This window comes from Tachysurus fulvidraco, chromosome 23, assembly GCF_022655615.1.
Source record: "Tachysurus fulvidraco isolate hzauxx_2018 chromosome 23, HZAU_PFXX_2.0, whole genome shotgun sequence".
Taxonomy (NCBI): Eukaryota; Metazoa; Chordata; class Actinopteri; order Siluriformes; family Bagridae; genus Tachysurus; species Tachysurus fulvidraco.
Window position 1 is genome coordinate 22,021,425 of NC_062540.1, and position 20,000 is coordinate 22,041,424.

Consider the following 20,000-nt stretch of genomic DNA (forward strand, 5'->3'; position numbering starts at 1 on the left):
TACACAAACACAAACACAAACACAAACACATACACATACACATACACAAACACATACACATACACATACACATACACACACACAAACAAACACAAACACATACACAAACACATACACACACACAAACACAAACACAAACATACACACACACACACACACGCACACACACACACAAACACAAACACATACACAAACACAAACATACACAAACACAAACACAAACATACACACACACACACACACAAACACAAACACAAACATACACAAACACAAACACACACACAAACACAAACACATACACAAACACATACACACACACAAACACAAACACAAACATACACACACACACACGCACACACACACAAACACAAACACATACACAAACACAAACACAAACACAAACATACACAAACACAAACACAAACACAAACATACACACAGTTTGATTCCTTGTTTGCTGACTCGGGCTGTAAATAGTTTGTGTGTTTTTGTCCAGGTTTCAGGACGTCACATGTGTACAGGTAAAATCCTCCACCAAGGGAAGAGTAATGATAAAAACTGACACTTCATTCTTCTTCGATAACTAAATAAAAACACACACATCATACAGACTAATATAAAATAATCTTACAGACTAATATAAAATAATCATACAGACTAATATAAAATAATCATACAGACTAATATAAAATAATCTTACAGACTAATATAAAATAATCTTACAGACTAATATAATATAATCTTACAGACTAATATAATATAATCTTACAGACTAATATAAAATAATCATACAGACTAATATAAAATAATCATACAGACTAATATAAAATAATCATACAGACTAATATAAAATAATCTTACAGACTAATATAAAATAATCATACAGACTAATATAAAATAATCATACAGACTAATATAAAATAATCTTACAGACTAATATAAAATAATCATACAGACTAATATAATATAATCTTACAGACTAATATAATATAATCTTACAGACTAATATAAAATAATCATACAGACTAATATAAAGCACTTGGTTTTCTTCCTTTTTCTGCCCACATCAAATAAAACTCTCTGTTCATTAAACACACCAAAAAAGAGCTTCAGCGCTATTAGATTAGCTACAAGCTACAACAATCACCCCACATCCCCCCACCCCCCACCCCACACACACTTCGCCCCCCATATCATCCCACATCACCCCCTTTCCCATTCTTTTGCTGTGGATCTTTGGCTTCTCCAACAGATCAGCACTGAAATTCTCCCACAGGTAAATGGGAGTGTCTGATTGGATGCCTGAGTACCAGTGGTGCTGTGTCGCTAGCTGAGGCTGAGGTAATTAGACCCTATTAAGTGCTGGAATCAGGGTGTTCTCAGGAGACCTTCACATTCTCCAGCCCTTCATCTCAGTGCTGTAGAGCCATAGTGATCATGAGCGAGTGGTGAGATTCCGATACAGAGACAGAATCAAGGGACAGAACTGAGTCTGTGGTCTTTAAGAGCTAATGTGGATTACTTCAAAGAACCTTCCCACAGAGGGACAGTAAAGAAGAACTTCCACATCTTCTTTATCTCCGTTGGTTCCAGGGTTCTTTGTAGGTTTACAGGTTCTAGCATCCTAGTAAAGCTTCCTAAAAGGAAAGACTCTGTTACTGGGTTCTACAGAGATCCGCAGAGCAACCACCAAAAAAACCAAGCAAGAAGTTCAATCTTTAACCCTGAGAGATGAAGCTCTCTGTTGTTTCCAGGTTCCATAAAGTTTTGTGGAGTAGATAAAGGGATCCAGCTTCCTTGTGCTGGAAGAACCAAAGAATTTAGTCTGCTAAATGGAAAGTCCACTAGTTTACAAGGTTCTCTGGAGAGTTATCAGGTTTTAGCTTCAAACAGAAAAACACACCTAAGGAACAAGAACTTGAGTTTAATCTTTAATGTTAATGCTTTAGCCTTAAAACTGTCCTGGTTTCTTGACTTCTTGTAACCTTTTCTGGTTCACCTTTTGACGGTACTTTTTGATCCCTTTCACTTGCTGGACAGAAATTTTTTTAGAAGACGATGGATCACGGATCAGAAGGCCATGTGGTCAAATCCCACCACTGCCAAGCCGCTGCCCCTTGGGCCCTTGATTATGACCACCAAACCTCCACCATTTACTCACTCACTCACTCATCTTCTACCGCTTATCCGAACTACCTCGGGTCACGGGGAGCCTGTGCCTATCTCAGGCGTCATCGGGCATCGAGGCAGGATACACCCTGGACGGAGTGCCAACCCATCACAGGGCACACACACACACACTCATTCACTCACGCAATCATACATTACGGACAATTTTTCCAGAGATCCCTCCACCATTTAGCTCCACAAAATAAAATGGATGTAAGCCGCTCTGAATAATGAAACTATAGACGAGTCTCACAGTAAATCTGCAGGCAGTGTAATTTAGAGAACCTTCACATCCACCCCTTCACATTTTGCCTACGTTCTTTAAAACTGGGTTCTTTAAAGGGATTAAATTTCTCTTTAGGGTTCCAGCTTCCTTGTAACCCTTTTAGTAAAGTAGCTAGCTTCGACCCGACATCTCACAGTGCAGTTTAACCTGCAATTTAACCTCCTACAGGATATCTATTTACATGAATGAGGGCAGTTTATTTAGTGATGCTGTGCAGGCTTTTACACACTCATGTCAGTAAGTCAGTGAAATCAGTAGTTTTCCCACTGACTCGTCTCTGTGGGATTCAAACTGCATGAAGCTTCACACTGAGGAGAAGTCGTCTGTGTTCAGCAGAAATTCTTTATACACTTAAACACCAGCGGTTTGTTCTCTAATTTGTCACCACACGACTTCCCTACATTCAGGCCGCTAACGATGCATGCAGCAGTGAGGTGCCATAGAAAGGCCACAAGGTCAAAGGTCAGTCACACAGGGTGTATCATCAGTGAGCCGTCCATCAGACCAGCGAGCTGACGGCGTGTGACTGGAGTTGGACTGGGGACAGAAGTCACTCTCACCCACTGAGCGACTCTTCACCTGCACACAGAAGGAAGGAACCGGCAGGAATTTCCTCATCACCTGTCAATCAACTGACAATTTTTTGTTAATAACAGTTTCAGAGAGTGTGAGAGTGTGAGAGTGTGAGAGTGTGAGAGTGTGAGAGTGTGAGTGTGAGAGTGTGAGAGTGTGAGAGTGTGAGTGTGAGAGTGTGAGTGTGAGAGTGTGAGTGTGAGAGTGAGAGTGTGAGTGTGAGAGTGTGAGAGTGTGAGAGTGTGAGAGTGTGAGAGTGTGAGTGTGAGAGTGAGAGTGTGAGTGTGAGAGTGTGAGAGTGAGAGTGTGAGAGTGTGAGAGTGTGAGTGTGAGAGTGAGAGTGTGAGAGTGAGAGTGTGAGTGTGAGAGTGTGAGAGTGTGAGAGTGTGAGTGTGAGTGTGAGAGTGTGAGAGTGTGAGAGTGTGAGTGTGTGAGTGTGAGAGTGAGAGTGTGAGAGTGTGAGAGTGTGAGAGTGAGAGTGTGAGAGTGTGAGAGTGTGAGAGTGTGAGTGTGAGAGTGAGAGTGTGAGAGTGTGAGAGTGTGAGAGTGTGAGAGTGAGAGTGTGAGAGTGTGAGAGTGTGAGAGTGTGAGAGTGTGAGAGTGAGAGTGTGAGAGTGTGAGAGTGTGAGAGTGAGAGTGTGAGAGTGTGAGAGTGTGAGAGTGTGAGAGTGTGAGAGTGTGAGAGTGTGAGAGTGTGAGAGTGAGAGTGTGAGAGTGTGAGAGTGTGAGAGTGAGAGTGTGAGAGTGTGAGAGTGTGAGAGTGTGAGAGTGTGAGTGTGAGAGTGTGAGAGTGTGAGTGTGAGAGTGAGAGTGTGAGTGTGAGTGTGAGAGTGTGAGAGTGAGAGTGTGAGTGTGAGAGTGTGAGAGTGTGAGAGTGTGAGAGTGAGAGTGTGAGAGTGTGAGCTCATGTGGTTTCTGTTCACTAAAGTGTGTCGAGTAAATGGAGGTCATTTATCTTTATTTTATATGATGAAATATTACCTTAAACATACCTTAAACGTTGGATTAGTGTGTCGTCTCCCAGCTAAACTAGTTCATGTGTCTCTTGGGAAACTCTTCTTTAGATGTGAGTCATGTGGTGTTATGTGGTGTTATGTGGTGTTATGTGGTGTTATGTGAGATGTGGTGTTATGTGGTGTTATGTGGTGTTATGTGGTGTTATGTGGTGTTATGTGGTGTTATGTGAGATGTGGTGTTATGTGGTGTTATGTGGTGTTATGTGATGTTATGTGGTGATTATTGAAGGTCTCATTAGATCCTGCTAATCCACACCTCTCTGTATTAAAGCTGTTATCATCACATACATCTTTTCTCTCTCCGTTCTTTCGACCTATTGACCCTGACCTCCAACACACACAAAGCATTTCCCACACTGAACACTGCTGCACACACACACACACACACACACACACACACACACACACACACACACACACACACACACACACACACACACACACACACACACCATGAGGACCTGCTACTGTCTGAGTGTTTATATCATACAGATGGTTAATGAACATTTTCAGCACTTTTGGTTTTGTTTCTGAAATTTATACAGATTTTATTATTTTTTTATTAAATGCATAAAATAAAAACTCTTTTAAAAACACGTTTCTAGATTCTACTGTTTTATACAATAAATATTCTACACCATTAATTCTGTCTGCAGCTCTCAGCACTACACTACACTATTGTTACTCCTCTTTCATCCTTGTCAGCATTCACTTTTTCACCATTGTTCCTCAGTTGTGACGATCACACTGTAAGAAACAAGGAATTCAGAAATAAATCGCAGAAAACGTGGATAAAAAAGAGAAAGTTTGAGACATATAAATATGTGTAAGTGTAGATAAACACTCCAGTAAATGAGTGTATTATTGGATTAGACTGAAGTGAAAGCAGAAATCAGATGAAAGTGTGTTTAACTCTGGTTAATAAATCACACCAGTGAGCTGCAGAGGCTGGTTCCCACGTTCCAGTTCTCCACCTGTCACCTCCCCTCCCTCTTTCAGGGCTAGGCTTCACACACACACACACACACACACACACACACACACACACACACACACACACACACACACACACACACACACACACACCTGCTCCCAGGTGTTGTTTACCAGCACAGCAGGGTGGGAGTCAGGAATCTCCCTGTCACGCTCAGGTACTTCCTCCTTCTCCAAATAAAACTGACAGCAAAGTTCAATAATAAACACTAAACACTAATTAACATTAATTCAAATCAATAAACATTAATAAAGAAAAATGACTAATGAACTCTAATAAATTGAATAAAGAGGGTTCAGAGGGTTTAAGCAGCAGCCAGACGTCTGATTTGTGCTGCGTTAAACAGGAACAGAACTCGGTGCTGAAACACGTGTGGAATGTTCTGGGGCCTTATCTTCTTCTCCCAGCTCCCGAGCCCACGCCCAGCTCCACACTTCCTCTTCTCACCCTGATAACATGAAAAAGGAAAGTGTGTGAGAGCAGGAACAGAAGGAAAGTGCAGCGAGGCTGTGAGAAGGTGTGAGAGAATGCTGGACAGAGGAAACATACAGTGATGTGGAACTCCTGAGGAACCTTCCAGAAACACTGAGAGAGAAAGCAAGTGCATTAGACGACTTATTTTACACTCCACAGTGACATTAAGTGCACCTGACACCACAAAAACAAAATGTTTTAACACCAAACACTGATTTTTTTAGTTTATTATTTATTAGTTTCATTTATTAGCACATTATTGAATGTTGAATGTTGAAATATTTCACAACATTTCAGCCTAAGACTTTTGCACATGGACTTAATTCCGTGTGATGTCAGATCTCAAACATGATCAAGTAATAAGTAATAAAGTAGATGGTTATTAGCTGCTGTGTCAGCGGTGTGAAGATTAGTGACAGTGTTCAGTACAGTGGGACATTCTCGTCCTCACCAGTGTTCAGTTCAGTGGGACATTCTCGTCCTCACCAGTGTTCAGTACAGTGGGACATTCTCGTCCTCACCAGTGTTCAGTACAGTGGGACATTCTCGTCCTCACCATTGTTCAGTACAGTGGGACATTCTCCTCCTCACCAGTGTTCAGTACAGTGGGACATTCTCGTCCTCACCAGTGTTCAGTTCAGTGGGACATTCTCGTCCTCACCGGTGTTCAGTACAGTGGGACATTCTCGTCCTCACCAGTGTTCAGTACAGTGGGACATTCTCGTCCTCACCAGTGTTCAGTACAGTGGGACATTGTCCTCCTCACCAGTGTTCAGTACAGTGGGACATTGTCCTCCTCACCAGTGTTCAGTACAGTGGGACATTGTCCTCCTCACCAGTGTTCAGTACAGCTAAAACATGCTTCACCTTTCTTTTTCAACACCGTGTCCCCTCGTCCTCGTCCTCGTCCCCTCTCTGGGCTTGATGTGCTGTAAAGTAGATGAAAGAGGCCAGCTGTGTGGAGTTATTGTCGGTGTCAGTATGAAGCACTGATGGACCCTGGAGCAGAACAAAAGGCCCTCAGCAGCTCCAGACTCAGTGGCTCCACTCGAGATTCTCTCCCACAAGCTGGACACTGCAGAGCTATTGTTTCAGAACAGAGCCCCTACCTCTCTCTCTCTCTCTCTCTCTCTCTAACTCTGTCTCTCTAACTTCTCTCTCTCTTTCTGTCTGTCTGTCTGTCTGTCTCTCTCTCTCTCTCTCTCTCTCTCTCTCTCTCTCTCTCTCTCTCTCTCTCTCTCTCTCTCCCACATACACTGGTACCCTGACCAGATATTATTGTTGTTTGTTTGCTTGTTTATCTTTACAGTACTGTATTATGTATTTTATCAGGTTTTGTATTTCTCTGTTTTATTGCATGTGATATCAGACCAAGGAGCCGCTCATGTGTAATAATTGTGTGTTAATGCATAAAGTTTTGAATAAAATTATATATTTTTTTGGAATGAATAATAAAGTGGAACAAATTGAGACGATATTACATACAAAATCCTGCTCTATTATTATATTTTTATACATTGTTACATGATTTCATAAAATGATTTTATACACCTGAGATCATGTTAAATAATTATCACTATCAAATATTAATAATAATAATAATAATAATAATAATAATAATAATAATAATAATAATAATAATAATAATAATAATAATAATAATCACATGTAGCTACATGTAGAGGAATGAGTGAAGGAATGTAAAGCCTGCTGCCCCTTTAACAGACTGAACGCAGACAAGATGGTGTCGCTGCAGGTGTGTGTGTGTGTGTGTGTGTGTGTGTGTGTGTGTGTGTGTGTGTGTGTGTGTGTGTGTGTGTGTGTGTAAGAGAGGAAAGCGCAGTTGTTTGTCGTGTCCATGGAAACCGCCTGCGCGGCGCCAGGCTGACAGGCATCAGATGAGAAAAGGGAGGCGTGTGTGTGTGTGTGTGTGTGTGTGTGTGTGTGTGTGTGTGTGTGTGTGTGTGTGTGTGTGTGTGTGTGTGTGTGTGAATGGATGACGTCACGGACCCGGCGCCAGCCAGTCTGCTCTCTCTCTCTCTCTCTCTCTCTCTCTCTCTCTCTCTCTCTCTCTCTCTCTCACACACACACACACACACACACACACACACACACACACACACACACACACACACATTTTAACATTGTTTTTACATTGTTACAGTCCATAAAGATCATGAAATATTCTCTGATATTTCGACATGTATTTAAATAATTAATGTATGTAAATAATCACTATGCATATATAATAAAATACACTTCACAGTGAAAACATAGTTTAAAACACTTTTAAAATGAACTTAATTGCTTATCGAAACTTCATATAGAAAAACTAATGTTAGATAAAAAAAAAGTAAAATCCTATTTAACACACACACACACGCACACACACAAACATTTATTGGACCGCAGCTTCCAATGTTGTCAGAAGCCACGCCCCATCTCCCACCCAGGCCACGCCCCCATCTCCACGCAGATATAAAAGCAGCCATGAGACTCTTGCTGTCACTCTGTGGAGGAATCTGTTTTTTTCTATATCACCGCTCTGTGTTTATTCAGTAAAAGAGAGGTTCCTTCAGTGTTGGAGATTCAGGATGAAGGTTGTTGGATCTACCTGCACATTGAAGTGTAAGATGGGTGGAGAGGATGTGGTGCGCTGCCTGTCTGAACAGAGTCTCTCCATCTCCAAGTGCAAACTGCCGCTGCTGGACGAACACATGAGCGTCTTCCTGCAGGACATGAACAGCTGCTACAGTAAGCTGAAGGAACTTGTGCCCACGCTGCCCACCAACAAGAAGGCCAGCAAGGTGGAGATCCTGCAGCATGTTATTGACTACATCTGGGATCTGCAGGTAGAGCTGGACCAGGGCACTGCGGTGACAAGGACACCACTCACCACCCTCAACAACGACATCAGCAGCATCTCCATGGAGGTACCATCACATTCAACACAACTCACTTCATTATAGTTCTCATCTAAACGTGCTTCACAAACGGGCTTCATATTTTACTTTGTCTCAAAGTAGCTTTACAGAAGTGTAGAAACAGAAAAGAAATAAAAATAAATAAATAAATACATAAATGTAAAGTGTGTTTAGAACATTAGGTTCTTATTGGGTTCCTCTGTATTTCTCTCCAGAACGGTTGCTCAGACGACAGAATCCTGTGCCGCTGAAACCCATGAACCATCAACACTGCTGACCGGAAAACGTCCAGAACCGTGTGTGTGTGTGTGTGTGTGTGTGTGTGTGTGTGTGTGTGTGTGTGTGTGTGTGAGAGAGAGGTCCATGCAGTCCAGCACGGTGTCTTGTCTGTGTTCATGACACACTGCGTCACTTCGCCGTGCCTTAAACATTCCTGTTTGTAATTATTTTTCTATAAAAACTCAGAAAAGATTTATATTTTGTTTAAAAGCAAAAAAGAAGCATTTCTCAGATTTCTGAGTCCAGTCTGTATTGTATATTACAATGACCTGATGTTTATTACCATGTGTTATGGAAACGCTATTAATACAAATAGTATTTTGTGGAACTAAACAATGTTTCTGTGTCGTTCCTTTAAACTTTTACTGTGTTTCAGGGGAAAATGTGTTCATTAACACACACACACACACACACACACACAGACACACACACACACACACCTCATGTTTATTTACTGTGTGTTACATGTTTGTGTCTAAATTACTGCTTTATTTCTTTCCTGCACAGTTAACAGTCTCAGGGGTTTCATAAAAATCTGGCTCCATGTTCAGTTTAGTATAAATTAATTCTCCGCGCGCGCACACACACACACACACACACACACACACACACACACACACACACACACACACAGTCTTGTTCATTTAAAGAACATCAGAATTAAATGACGAAATTCAGGGTAAAGAGTCACAGTGCTGTGTGTGTGTGTGTGTGTGTGTGTGTGTGTGTGTGTGTGTGTGTGTGTGTGTGTGTGTGTGTGTGTGTGTGTGTGTGTGTGTGTGTTTTGTGCTTGGCTGCACTCCCAGTCCATCTGCAGCAGGATTTAGTCTGTTTGTTACTGTTTCAATCAGCTGTGTGTCGGGAATGTGGAGCTTTCAAACCTGAACTTCCCCAGGTGCACAACGGCGCCACTCAGTCTGAGCCCTGCTGCCCTCCCCTGCCCCTGGCACACACACACGCACACACACACACACACACACACACACACACACACACACACACACACACACACACACACACACACTGGAGGAGAAACAGCTTGCTTGAGGGATATACATACAATTTAACAAATTAAGAAGATTTTCACAAGTTAAATTTATGAAAAAAATATTTTCAAATTATTTTCAATCTATTTCTGATTCTAAATGATATGAAATCTAAACTGTAAACTAAATCTAAACTAACTAAACTAACTGTTTACTAGTTTAGTAAACTAAACTATTTGAATTTGTTGTTCGCTTAGTCTACAAAAAAAGAGATACAGCGCCACCGTGTGGCTACGAGAGCAATTCACTTTACTGGACCGACTCTTCTGAACGGATCTTAAACTTTGTTTTGTGTTATTTACACATACACATACACACACACACACATACACATATATACACACACATACACACACACACACATACACATATATACACACATACACATATATACACATACATACGCACAGACACACATTAACACACATGCACAAACACGCACATATACACATATTGTGGATCGAATCAGAAATCAGTAACATTTTTTATTCATTTTAAATATAAAAACAGAATTTCGTTAACATTGTCAAATGGAACAAAAAATGCGCTATGTGTGTGTGTGTGTGTGTGTGTGTGTGTGTGTGTGTGTGTGTGTGTGTGTGTGTGTGTGTGTGTGTGGAGAGCATTATTATTATTATTATTATTATTATTATTATTATTATTATTATTATTTCATTAAATTAATTCATTATGGTTTAAGTGGCTTCATTAACGGTTAATTGTTTTGTAAATATATGGGTCAATATGTTTAGGATTTTGTTCTAAACCGTAAATAAACTCGTACGTAGTGTTAGTCATAGGACCGCTTAGCCAATCCTAGCTCAGGGGGCGGGGTTTTGTGGAATACGGGTGGAAATAGAATAAGGCGGGAGGCTGTGGTTCGTTTTGCCAAGTAGTTTTTTATAATATTGTAATAAATGTGCAAATGATTTAAAACTTAAACCGCTTTGTTTGTATCTGGAAATGTCACAGAGTAAAAGAGTCTCGTCTCAAAACAGGGTAAAAACTGTTTTACACATAATGCACGTTCGGTGTTTGTTAGCATTAGCACACTGTCGGTGTTTGTTAGCATTAGCACACTGTCGGTGCTTCAGTTAGCATTAGCACACTGTCGGTGCTTCAGTTAGCATTAGCACACTGTCGGTGCTTCAGTTAGCATTAGCACACTGTCGGTGCTTCAGTTAGCATTAGCACACTGTCGGTGTTTGTTAGCATTAGCACACTGTCGGTGCTTCAGTTAGCATTAGCACACTGTCGGTGCTTCAGTTAGCATTAGCACACTGTCGGTGCTTCAGTTAGCATTAGCACACTGTCGGTGTTTGTTAGCATTAGCACACTGTCGGTGTTTCAGTTAGCATTAGCACACTGTCGGTGTTTCAGTTAGCATTAGCACACTGTCGGTGTTTGTTAGCATTAGCACACTGTCGGTGTTTCTGATAGCATTAGCACACTATCGGTGTTTTTGTTAACATTAGCACACTGTCGGTGTTTCAGTTAGCATTAGCACAATGTCAGTGTTTCAGTTAGCTTTAGCACATTGTCGGTGTTTCAGTTAGCTTTAGCACATTGTCGGTGTTTCAGTTAGCATTAGCACACTGTCGGTGCTTCAGTTAGCATTAGCACACTGTCGGTGTTTCAGTTAGCATTAGCACACTGTCGGTGTTTCTGTTAGCATTAGCACACTGTCGGTGTTTCTGTTAGCATTAGCACACTGTCGGTGTTTCTGTTAGCATTAGCACACTGTCGGTGTTTCTGTTAGCATTAGCACACTGTCGGTGTTTCTGTTAGCATTAGCACACTGTCGGTGCTTCTGTTAGCATTAGCACTCTGTCAGGCTTTTATCTTTTAAACTGAATTTCAGACATTTTATTTTAAACCGCTGTTCAGTTTTACTCACAATTTCTTCATCGGTTTTGTGAAATCAGGACTGTGGTACAGCTCTGTGTGTTTGACAGGTTGTTTTAGGAAAATAAATAAAAGGATGTTAATGTGTGTGTGTGTGTGTGTGTGTGTGTGTGTGTACAGAGGTCTCAGGTGGGGTTAGATGAGGATGATGAAGGTTCATTAACTCAGCCCAGTGTGTCTCAGGTACAGAAAGCCAGAGAGAACTTCACACCTGTACAGGTGGACCGCAAGGTAAACACACACACACACACACACACACACACACACACACACACCAGTAGACTGAGGGATAGCTTTTTCCCTCAGGCTATCAGACTAATACACAGCCTACACCAGGGGTATTCATTTAAAATTCCAAGAGCTCCAGTTACTAAAATTTCCTCCCAGCAAAAGGTCCGAATCTTATATTGTCACATAAAACAGTGCACCTCATGTTAATAAACTCAATAACACACATTTCTATATAATTTAGTGTTAAATTCCGTGTTTTCAGGCTGAACTTGTCTGGCACTTGGATGTAAAACAATCCTGTAGTCGTCTTTACTACGTGTCAAGTAACAGACAACAGACACTGAATTTCTTCTGAATAAAATAAATAAAGTACAAACACAGCTTTGTGCAGCCTGAACTTAGGGCCTAGATTTCATGTCAAACATTCAGAATCTTCTGAATAAAATAAAAGTGCTTTTAATCTTTAAGAACAAAATGAAACAGACGACTTTTGAGCTGCCGCTTTTTTAAACATTAACTACATTAATAACACAGGAACTTTAGGCTAAAGGACATTTCAGGTAAAATAGAACAGGGCAGAATTTACTGAATAACAGAAAAGTGCAGAGCTTTGAGCAGCTCCCTTTTCCCTCTCTCCTTTCCACCTCTCCTTACTCCCTTTCCATCTTCTGTTCCTACTGAGAGACATGGACATGTAACTGTCCTGCCAGCAGGTTGGATCTTAATTGTCCTGTCAGCATAATTAGGTGCATTACTGCCACCTTCTGCTCTGGAGTATGGAACAGAAACAATCTGTTTTTGGCTTGGCTTTTGATGACGCTCCTGTTGTAATAACTAGATTAACTGTACTAACTAGATTAACTATAATAACTAGATTAACTGTACTAACTAGATTAACTGCGCATGAACGAAAGAGTTATCTTTTTATTAATATCAAAGAGCTTATAATCTTATAATATTAGATTATAATAAGGAGATGCTTAATACAATAATATTAGAATTTTAAAGGGTCCGGGCAGACCCGTCAATGGGTCCACATCTGGACCCGGTCCGCCATTTGGTGATGCCTGGTCTACAGCATACTTCCACAACATTGTATGCTACACACTGCACTCCAATCTGAACTGTTCAACACTGGACTACACACACACACTGTAATCATACTGCATTTATACACACTGGACTACACACACACTGCCTTCATACTGCATTTATACACACTGGACTACACACACACTGCCTTCATACTGCATTTATACACACTGGACTACACACACACTGCCTTCATACTGCATTTATACACACTGGACTACACACACACACTGCATTTAATTTAATATAATAATCTATCTGACAATAAGCTATCTGTATCACAGGACATTTCTGTATCTGTAGAGTTTGTTGCACCTTAACATGTTACATATATATATATATATATTACATATATATAATATTTATATTTATACTTATATATATATATACATATATATATATATATATATATATATATATATATATATACGTATGTATATGTATATATATATATATATATATATAAGTACATACTGTATATACTGTGTAGTGCATTGTAAACATGTCTAGTACTACACTGTGTGTACTGACTATGTATGAGCACATTGCATCTTTTCCACATTTGCACATTTCACCTGTATGTAAATGGTTCTGCAATGTCTGGAGCTCACTCTCAAGAATTTCACTCACCATGGAACATGTGCTGTAGTGATGTGACTGTAGTGATGTGACAATAAAGGTGACTTGACTTCTTGACTTGACACACACACATATACACACACATACATACATACTCACACACACCCACAAACATACATACACACACATGCATACATACACACATACACACACACATACATACAAGCACACACACACATACACACCCACACATACATACACACAAACACATGCACACAAACACATACATATACACACAGACACAAACACACACAGTAATAACACCATCTCACATAAACACGTTGACACACAATTTACTGTAAAAGCACATAAACAATTATATAAAAACACTCATGATATTTAAAATTTCCACTACACCTGATCAAGGTCTGTGGTGTCAGATGGCTATACAATCATGGATGGTTGGAGTTGGAGGGTTACTATCTCCACCTAAGGCATCCAGATTTTCCCTACAGAAACTACACTACTATCACTACCCCTCTCTAGTGTCTGTATGTGCACCTCTAAAGCTGAGATCTTCTCCATCAGAGAGCTAACTAACACACACTTATCACAAGTAAAATTAACGCTAATGATGGAGGAAGAATTACTAAACATCCTGCAGCTCACACACTGGACAAGCTGAAAGTCTGCGTACTTTTGATCTGAATAAAATCGGAATATTAAAGTGTGAGCTGTGTGAGCTGTGTTATCTTCAGAACAGAGGAGTTTACACTTTTTGAGCAGAAAGCGTTGCTTTTCTGATTTTGTCATGTTTTTATTTGTAGGCTGCTGAAGTTGTGCAGTTTATTCTGATTAAAGACCAGAAGAAAATTCCGGTCCGTAGAGCAGGTTAGTATCTGAGCTCCAGCTCCATCAGCGAGTTCAGATCAATCACACATTTACTTACAGAACTCGACTTTCTGTGCTCATGTTTTATTTATAAATTATATTCTAAATATATTAAAATGTATTCTGTCTAAAAAAAAATACTTCCTGGTATTCATTTGCTGCTGCGTTGTGTTTGGTTTATGGGCAGTTGTGTATAGAACATTCAGTATGTTTTACTTCTTTTTCCTCCATTCCTTTTTCTTTATCATTTTTAACTGTTTTTTAACTCTCTCTCTCTCTCTCTCTCTCTCTCTCTCTCTCTCTCTCTCTCTCTCTCACTCAGACATTGTTAAACATGTGATAAAGGAGTACCGGGTTCTGTACCAGGACATCATGAAGCGAGCAGACCGAACGTTCGAGCAGGTGAAGAACTCACTCTGGGTCTGGAGAAGCTTCACACATTTGATATTCAGATGTTTTGATGTTCTTATGTTCTGCTGCAGGTGTTTGGGCTAAAGCTGGTGGAGATAGACTCCAAGAATCACATTTACATCTTGACTAACAGACTGGAGCAGTCACGTGAAGAAATGAACGGCATGTGAGTATCAGTGACATCATCATGCTCAGTGTTGCTCTCTGAACAACTCGGGTCTGATCTGATCTGATCTGATCTAATGTGACATCAGGTGTCCCGGAAACCCAAAGACTGGACTTCTGTTTGTGATCCTCAGTGTTATTTTTATGAAGGGAGGAAGCGTTAAAGAGAGTAAGTTACTGTTTATACACTTTCAGTGTTTTCTCTTAGATTTAAACACATTTCTGTGTGTGTGTGTGTGTGTGTGTGTGTGTGTGTGTGTGTGTGTGTGTGTGTGTGTGTGTGTGTGTGAGAGAGAGAAAGAGTGAGTGTGTAAAACATCTTTTATTTAATACGTTACGTTTCTAGGCATCAATCTAACACTCAGATGTACCAGTGTTGTCATCTGTTGCTCTGACCATCTGTGTGAATGATTTATATTAGGTTTCTACACCAGACACCATGTATACATCACGAGACCTCTCAGATACATCACCATTACACTCTTACACTTACACCATTACACTCTTACACTTACACCATTACACTCTTACACTTACACCATTACACTCTTACACTTACACCTTACAACTTTACACTTACTTGTTACACTGTTACACCATTACATTTACACCAATACACTGTTACACAATTGCCCCATTGCACTAGTACACTGTTAATAAGTGATGAAGGAAACTTTATAAATGTAATTGTTTTGTGTAGCTCTAGTGTGGAACACGCTGAAGAAACTCAGAGTGGATGCTGGGTGAGTGCATAAGAGTGTGTGACTACGTTTCTGTGTGAGAGCATGTGTGAGTATCTGTGTGAGTGTGTGTGAGTGTGTGTGAGAATATAGTCACACAGCCTTGTGTTTTATTTACTTAAACTTTATAAAATTTTTGTTCAGTCATCTCACAATGTGAAAATCTGAGTATTAAATATTTTATTTAATCACAAGTCGAGAATGAAATGTAATAAAACATTGTAATAGAACCAAGTGTCATTAAACCGACATGAACACACACACACACACACACATACACACACACACACACACACACACACACACACACACACGTTTATTGTAGTACAGACTGTATAAACTGAAAATAGGTTGGCTTTTTGTGATTAAGATAATAGAAGTGTGTCTAAGTGTAGATACTTATATATTGTGTGTGTGTGTGTGTGTGTGTGTGTGTGTAATTTACTGTTTGTGTATTAAAATAAATACAGAGAGAAACATGAAGAGTTTGGAGATGTGAAGAAGCTCATCACTGATGAATTTGTGCGACAAAAGTAAGTGAACTGCGTGGAACTGAAGGAAAACTAATCACCAAAATCCATTTATAGTTTTATAGTCATCTAGTTTTAGGATTATAAAAGTGATATAAATTTATAATAAATGTTTATAAACCATTGGTTTTAATTTGAGAGAATATTTATTCATCAAGAGTCGTGTAAACATCCGTAACTGTACACCAGGTGTGACTGATCCGGTTCTGATCTATTAACACCTCATACAGTTTGTGTGTGTGTGTGTGTGTGTGTGTGTGTGTGTGTGTGTGTGTGTGTGTGTGTGTGTGTGTGTGTGAGTGTGAGTGTGTGTGAGTGTCAGAGGATTGAGATGTTAATGGTGTTTCCTGACTGCTCAGTGATGTAGTCATTCCACATGACCTGAGCAGTAACCTGGGCCTTAACCCTCAGGGTTAAGAGTGACATTAATGTAAATAACAGTGGATTAATTTATGTGAATGTGAACAGTTTTAATCTCTGATCAGTAACTTTAAACTCACAGTGTACAAACTGACCCTGACATCTCACTCCTCCTCCACTGCACTGTCCTCCTCTGTCAGACGTGTGAATGAGCTGTGTGTTAGCGCAGTGTGTTAGTGCGGTGTGTTAGCACAGGGTCAGTGATGAAGCCCGAACGTTGTGGGTTCAAGCCCAAGCAGTGGTGTGTTCAGAGCTGGTGTCCCTCAGACCATGGACATCTGGTTTATATCACACCGTACAACAACACATGGAGCTGTGACCAGGCCCAGTTCTACAGAGTCAGAACCAGAGCCACAGCATGACTCCATACACCTTTATGTAGACCTCTCATTTATACCTAACCATTCACAGCACTGCCTTACAATGCGGGGGCGGAGTTACTGTTATCGGTTAACTGCCATTAGAGTCTTATTCCACAGCAATGTACCAGTTATAGTTTATTTAGTAATAAACATCACAGTTTTTATCTATTTACAGTTACACTGATTCTTCTGTAGGTGACTTCTTGTGTTGTGTTCAGTCAGCTCTATACACTCGTCCTCAGCAGTCTCTCTTTATTCTCTCGCTTTATTCTCAAGTTTATAAGAGAAAAATCTCAGCCTGTTATAGAATATAGTCGATCAGAGTCTGTACGTTAATATAAACCTGATCTACGGTCAGAGCTGCTGTTAGACAGAATTAATGACCACATGAACACCAATCAGTCCACAATTCTCATGTTTCTGTCTGATTTTAGATCATGCTTTAACAGTTGTCCTGTGTGTGTGTGTGTGTGTGTGTGTGTGTGTGTGTGTGTGTGTGTGTGTGTGTGTGTGTGTGTGTGTGTGTAGGTATCTGGAGTATGTTCGTATTCCTCACACTGAACCTCTGGAGTATGAGTTTCATTGGGGACAGAGGGCCGTGAGTGAGGTGTCCAAACTGAAAATGCTCCAGTTTATTGCAGAGGTGAGTCTCAGAGTCGGTCAGTTTTATTATTATTTACAATATAAATAAAAAAGGAGCACAGAGAACCTGAGGAGGTAAAAACTGTTACACATCAGTGTGTAATGTATTTTGTGTTTGTTTGTTTTACACACAGCTACACGATCAAGAACCTCAATCATGGACCCTCCAGTACAGAGAGGCAACGAGTGCAGAGAATAACCTGAGATAACACATCAGGAGTGTGTGTGTGTGTCTGTGTGTGTGTGTGTGTGTGTGTGTGTGTGTGTGTGTCTGTGTGTGTAATAGAGTTAAAAAGACTGTTTCTTTTTTGTGTATTTTTTATTTTGAGGTAAAATAAAGTTTCTACTCTTTATTGTCTCAGTGCTGAGTTCATCACAGTGTTTATTTAATACAGACGAGGAAAAGACGAGTTTATTAGAAATAAAAATGTTTATATTATTATTCTCATTATTTTATCCTTAAACATCCCTGCTGTTGTGTGTGTGTGTGCGTGCGTGCGTGTGTGTGCTCCAGGCATCTGGAAGCAGTTCTTTAAAGGTTAATGAGATAATTGAGGGTTCTTCAGCACCTGAACTGGTTCTCCTCCCTGTTCCTCAGGCTGCCTCTGCAGTGTGTTAATATGTCATCACTAGTAAAAGCCAATCAGCTTTACGGTTGTATGACAGAGATTGGCAGGGGAGGGGGGGGGGGGGGCTTGAAGGGCTTGGGAGCATTTCGGTGTGTACATTATTAGGATCTGGATCTGGACTGGGTTCTCAGTTTCCTCTGACTCAATATTGTCTTACTGCAGCGGTGTCCAATCTAATCCACAAAGGGTGGGTGTGGGTGTGGGTGTGGGTGCAGGTTCTCATCCCAACCAAGCAGAAGTCACACCTGTTCCACCTGTTTAATCAGCTGTTCTTGGCGTTTATTAGACTCTGGTGTGGCTTCTGCTTGGTTGGCATGAGAACCTGCACCCACATCGGCCCTTTGTGGGTTAGTTTGGACACCGCTGTCTTTTTTTTATATAAAATTCTCAGCCAGAGCTGAAGTGATGGCTCCAGCGTTCACATTTCCCTCGGATCTACTCGGCTTTACCTGAAGGTCCTGAGGAATCAACACCATATTTAATTTTTCTTTGAACATCTCAGCTGCCTGAACTTTGTGTATTTCTGCTGGTTTTGTGGCATTTTAGGACAAATGATGAGAGCAGCAGAGCTTCAGAAATGCTTTAAATTCCAGAGTGAAATAAGTTAAAGATTGATGTCTCAAAGCTGCCTGATGGAGTTTACAGAGAACGACCTGTTCATCATGTCTGGATTTAGATTTGCACACATTCTGTATCCTGGCTTTTATTTTTTTCTTAATTTATCTGATTTGTCCGGATCTTTTACCTGTTATACTTGTAAAGGTTTAAGCTCATGTCTGTTATGACTCCTTAATGAAAGGGGAAAATGATCAAAACCATTGTAAAGCCTGTGACCAAAACAGAAGAGTGTGAACTTTAGTGAAGCTGAGTGAAGTTTGGAGTAAAAGCCTGTTATTATGTTCGAGTTTAGACTGTTATCTCAGAGAGGTTTAGAGTTTTAAAGTGAGTCATTCAGATTCTTTCATCTTCACCAGTAACGCCAATAAAATCAGAATAAATCCTGAGTAAACTCCAGCGAGATGACTGATGTTCCTCAGTTCCTCAGTGCAGAGGAGATGCAGTTTCTCTTCATTTACTCAGGAATGTTCTCAAAGGAACTGGGATGGAACGTCAACACATTCTCTTCTGTTTAAAAGTTGTTTTAGATATAATTATATTTTGTACCATTACTTTTAAGGTGTAACTGCTATAAGGGTATATTAATAATAATAATAATAATAATAATAATAATAGTCTTTCTTATAAGAAACCTTTCAATAAAGTTTTATTTGTATAGATCTTTTAACAATTGAAGATTTGAATCACACCGACTGAAAGTTTTGCTAATGTTGAGCCTTGTGTTTTGGAGTTATTACAAGAAGACTACAGTTTATTACAGCCTTATGTCTTGTGTATGTGTTTGAATGTGTTTAAGAGTGTCAGGAGTGTTGTGTGTGTGTGTGTGTGTGTGTGTGTGTGTGTGTGTGTGTGTGTGTGTGTGTGTGTGTGTGTGTGACAGAAGAGTGTCAGGAGTGTTGTGTGTGTGTGACAGAAGAGTGTCAGGAGTGTTGTGTGTGAGTGACAGAAGAGTGTCAGGAGTGTGTGTGTGTGTGTGTGTGTGTGTGTGTGTGTGTGTGTGTGTGTGTGTGTGTGTGTGTGTGTG

General features: G+C 40.2%; 2 protein-coding genes across 3 annotated transcripts in view; both read left to right on the top strand.

The window, feature by feature from the left end:
• The first annotated feature begins 8,007 nt into the window (after positions 1–8,007).
• Positions 8,008–9,048, top strand: LOC113637430 (DNA-binding protein inhibitor ID-1-like). Its single transcript, XM_027138064.2, has 2 exons — positions 8,008–8,445; positions 8,652–9,048. The coding sequence occupies exons 1-2, from the start codon at positions 8,107–8,109 to the stop codon at positions 8,685–8,687; spliced, it is 375 nt and encodes a 124-aa protein (XP_026993865.1). The 5' UTR covers positions 8,008–8,106; the 3' UTR covers positions 8,688–9,048.
• Positions 9,049–10,586: 1,538 nt separating this feature from the next.
• The window catches only part of ndnl2 (necdin-like 2), a 17,502-nt gene continuing 8,088 nt past the window's right edge, over positions 10,587–20,000 (top strand). The window contains exons 1-10 of one of the 2 annotated variants that reach the window (XR_007139234.1): positions 10,587–10,760; positions 11,787–11,897; positions 14,396–14,459; positions 14,782–14,861; positions 14,942–15,036; positions 15,125–15,204; positions 15,736–15,778; positions 16,246–16,308; positions 17,616–17,730; positions 17,864–17,998. Coding sequence is in view for 1 of the 2 variants with exons in the window: in XM_027138071.2 (XP_026993872.1) it covers positions 10,725–10,760; positions 11,787–11,897; positions 14,396–14,459; positions 14,782–14,861; positions 14,942–15,036; positions 15,125–15,204; positions 15,736–15,778; positions 16,246–16,308; positions 17,616–17,730; positions 17,864–17,938 (762 nt within the window). In the remaining variant the exon portion in view is untranslated. Of the gene's footprint in view, positions 10,761–11,786; positions 11,898–14,395; positions 14,460–14,781; positions 14,862–14,941; positions 15,037–15,124; positions 15,205–15,735; positions 15,779–16,245; positions 16,309–17,615; positions 17,731–17,863; positions 18,081–20,000 lie in introns of those variants that run through there. The other variant, XM_027138071.2, reaches the window with a different exon arrangement.

Coding starts and splice junctions, on each gene's coding strand:
- LOC113637430 (XM_027138064.2), top strand. CDS start 8,107: ATGAAGGTTGTTGGATCTACCTGCACATTGAAGTGTAAGATGGGTGGA. Junction 8,446..8,651: donor TCAGCAGCATCTCCATGGAG/GTACCATCACAT, acceptor ATTTCTCTCCAG/AACGGTTGCTCAGACGACAG.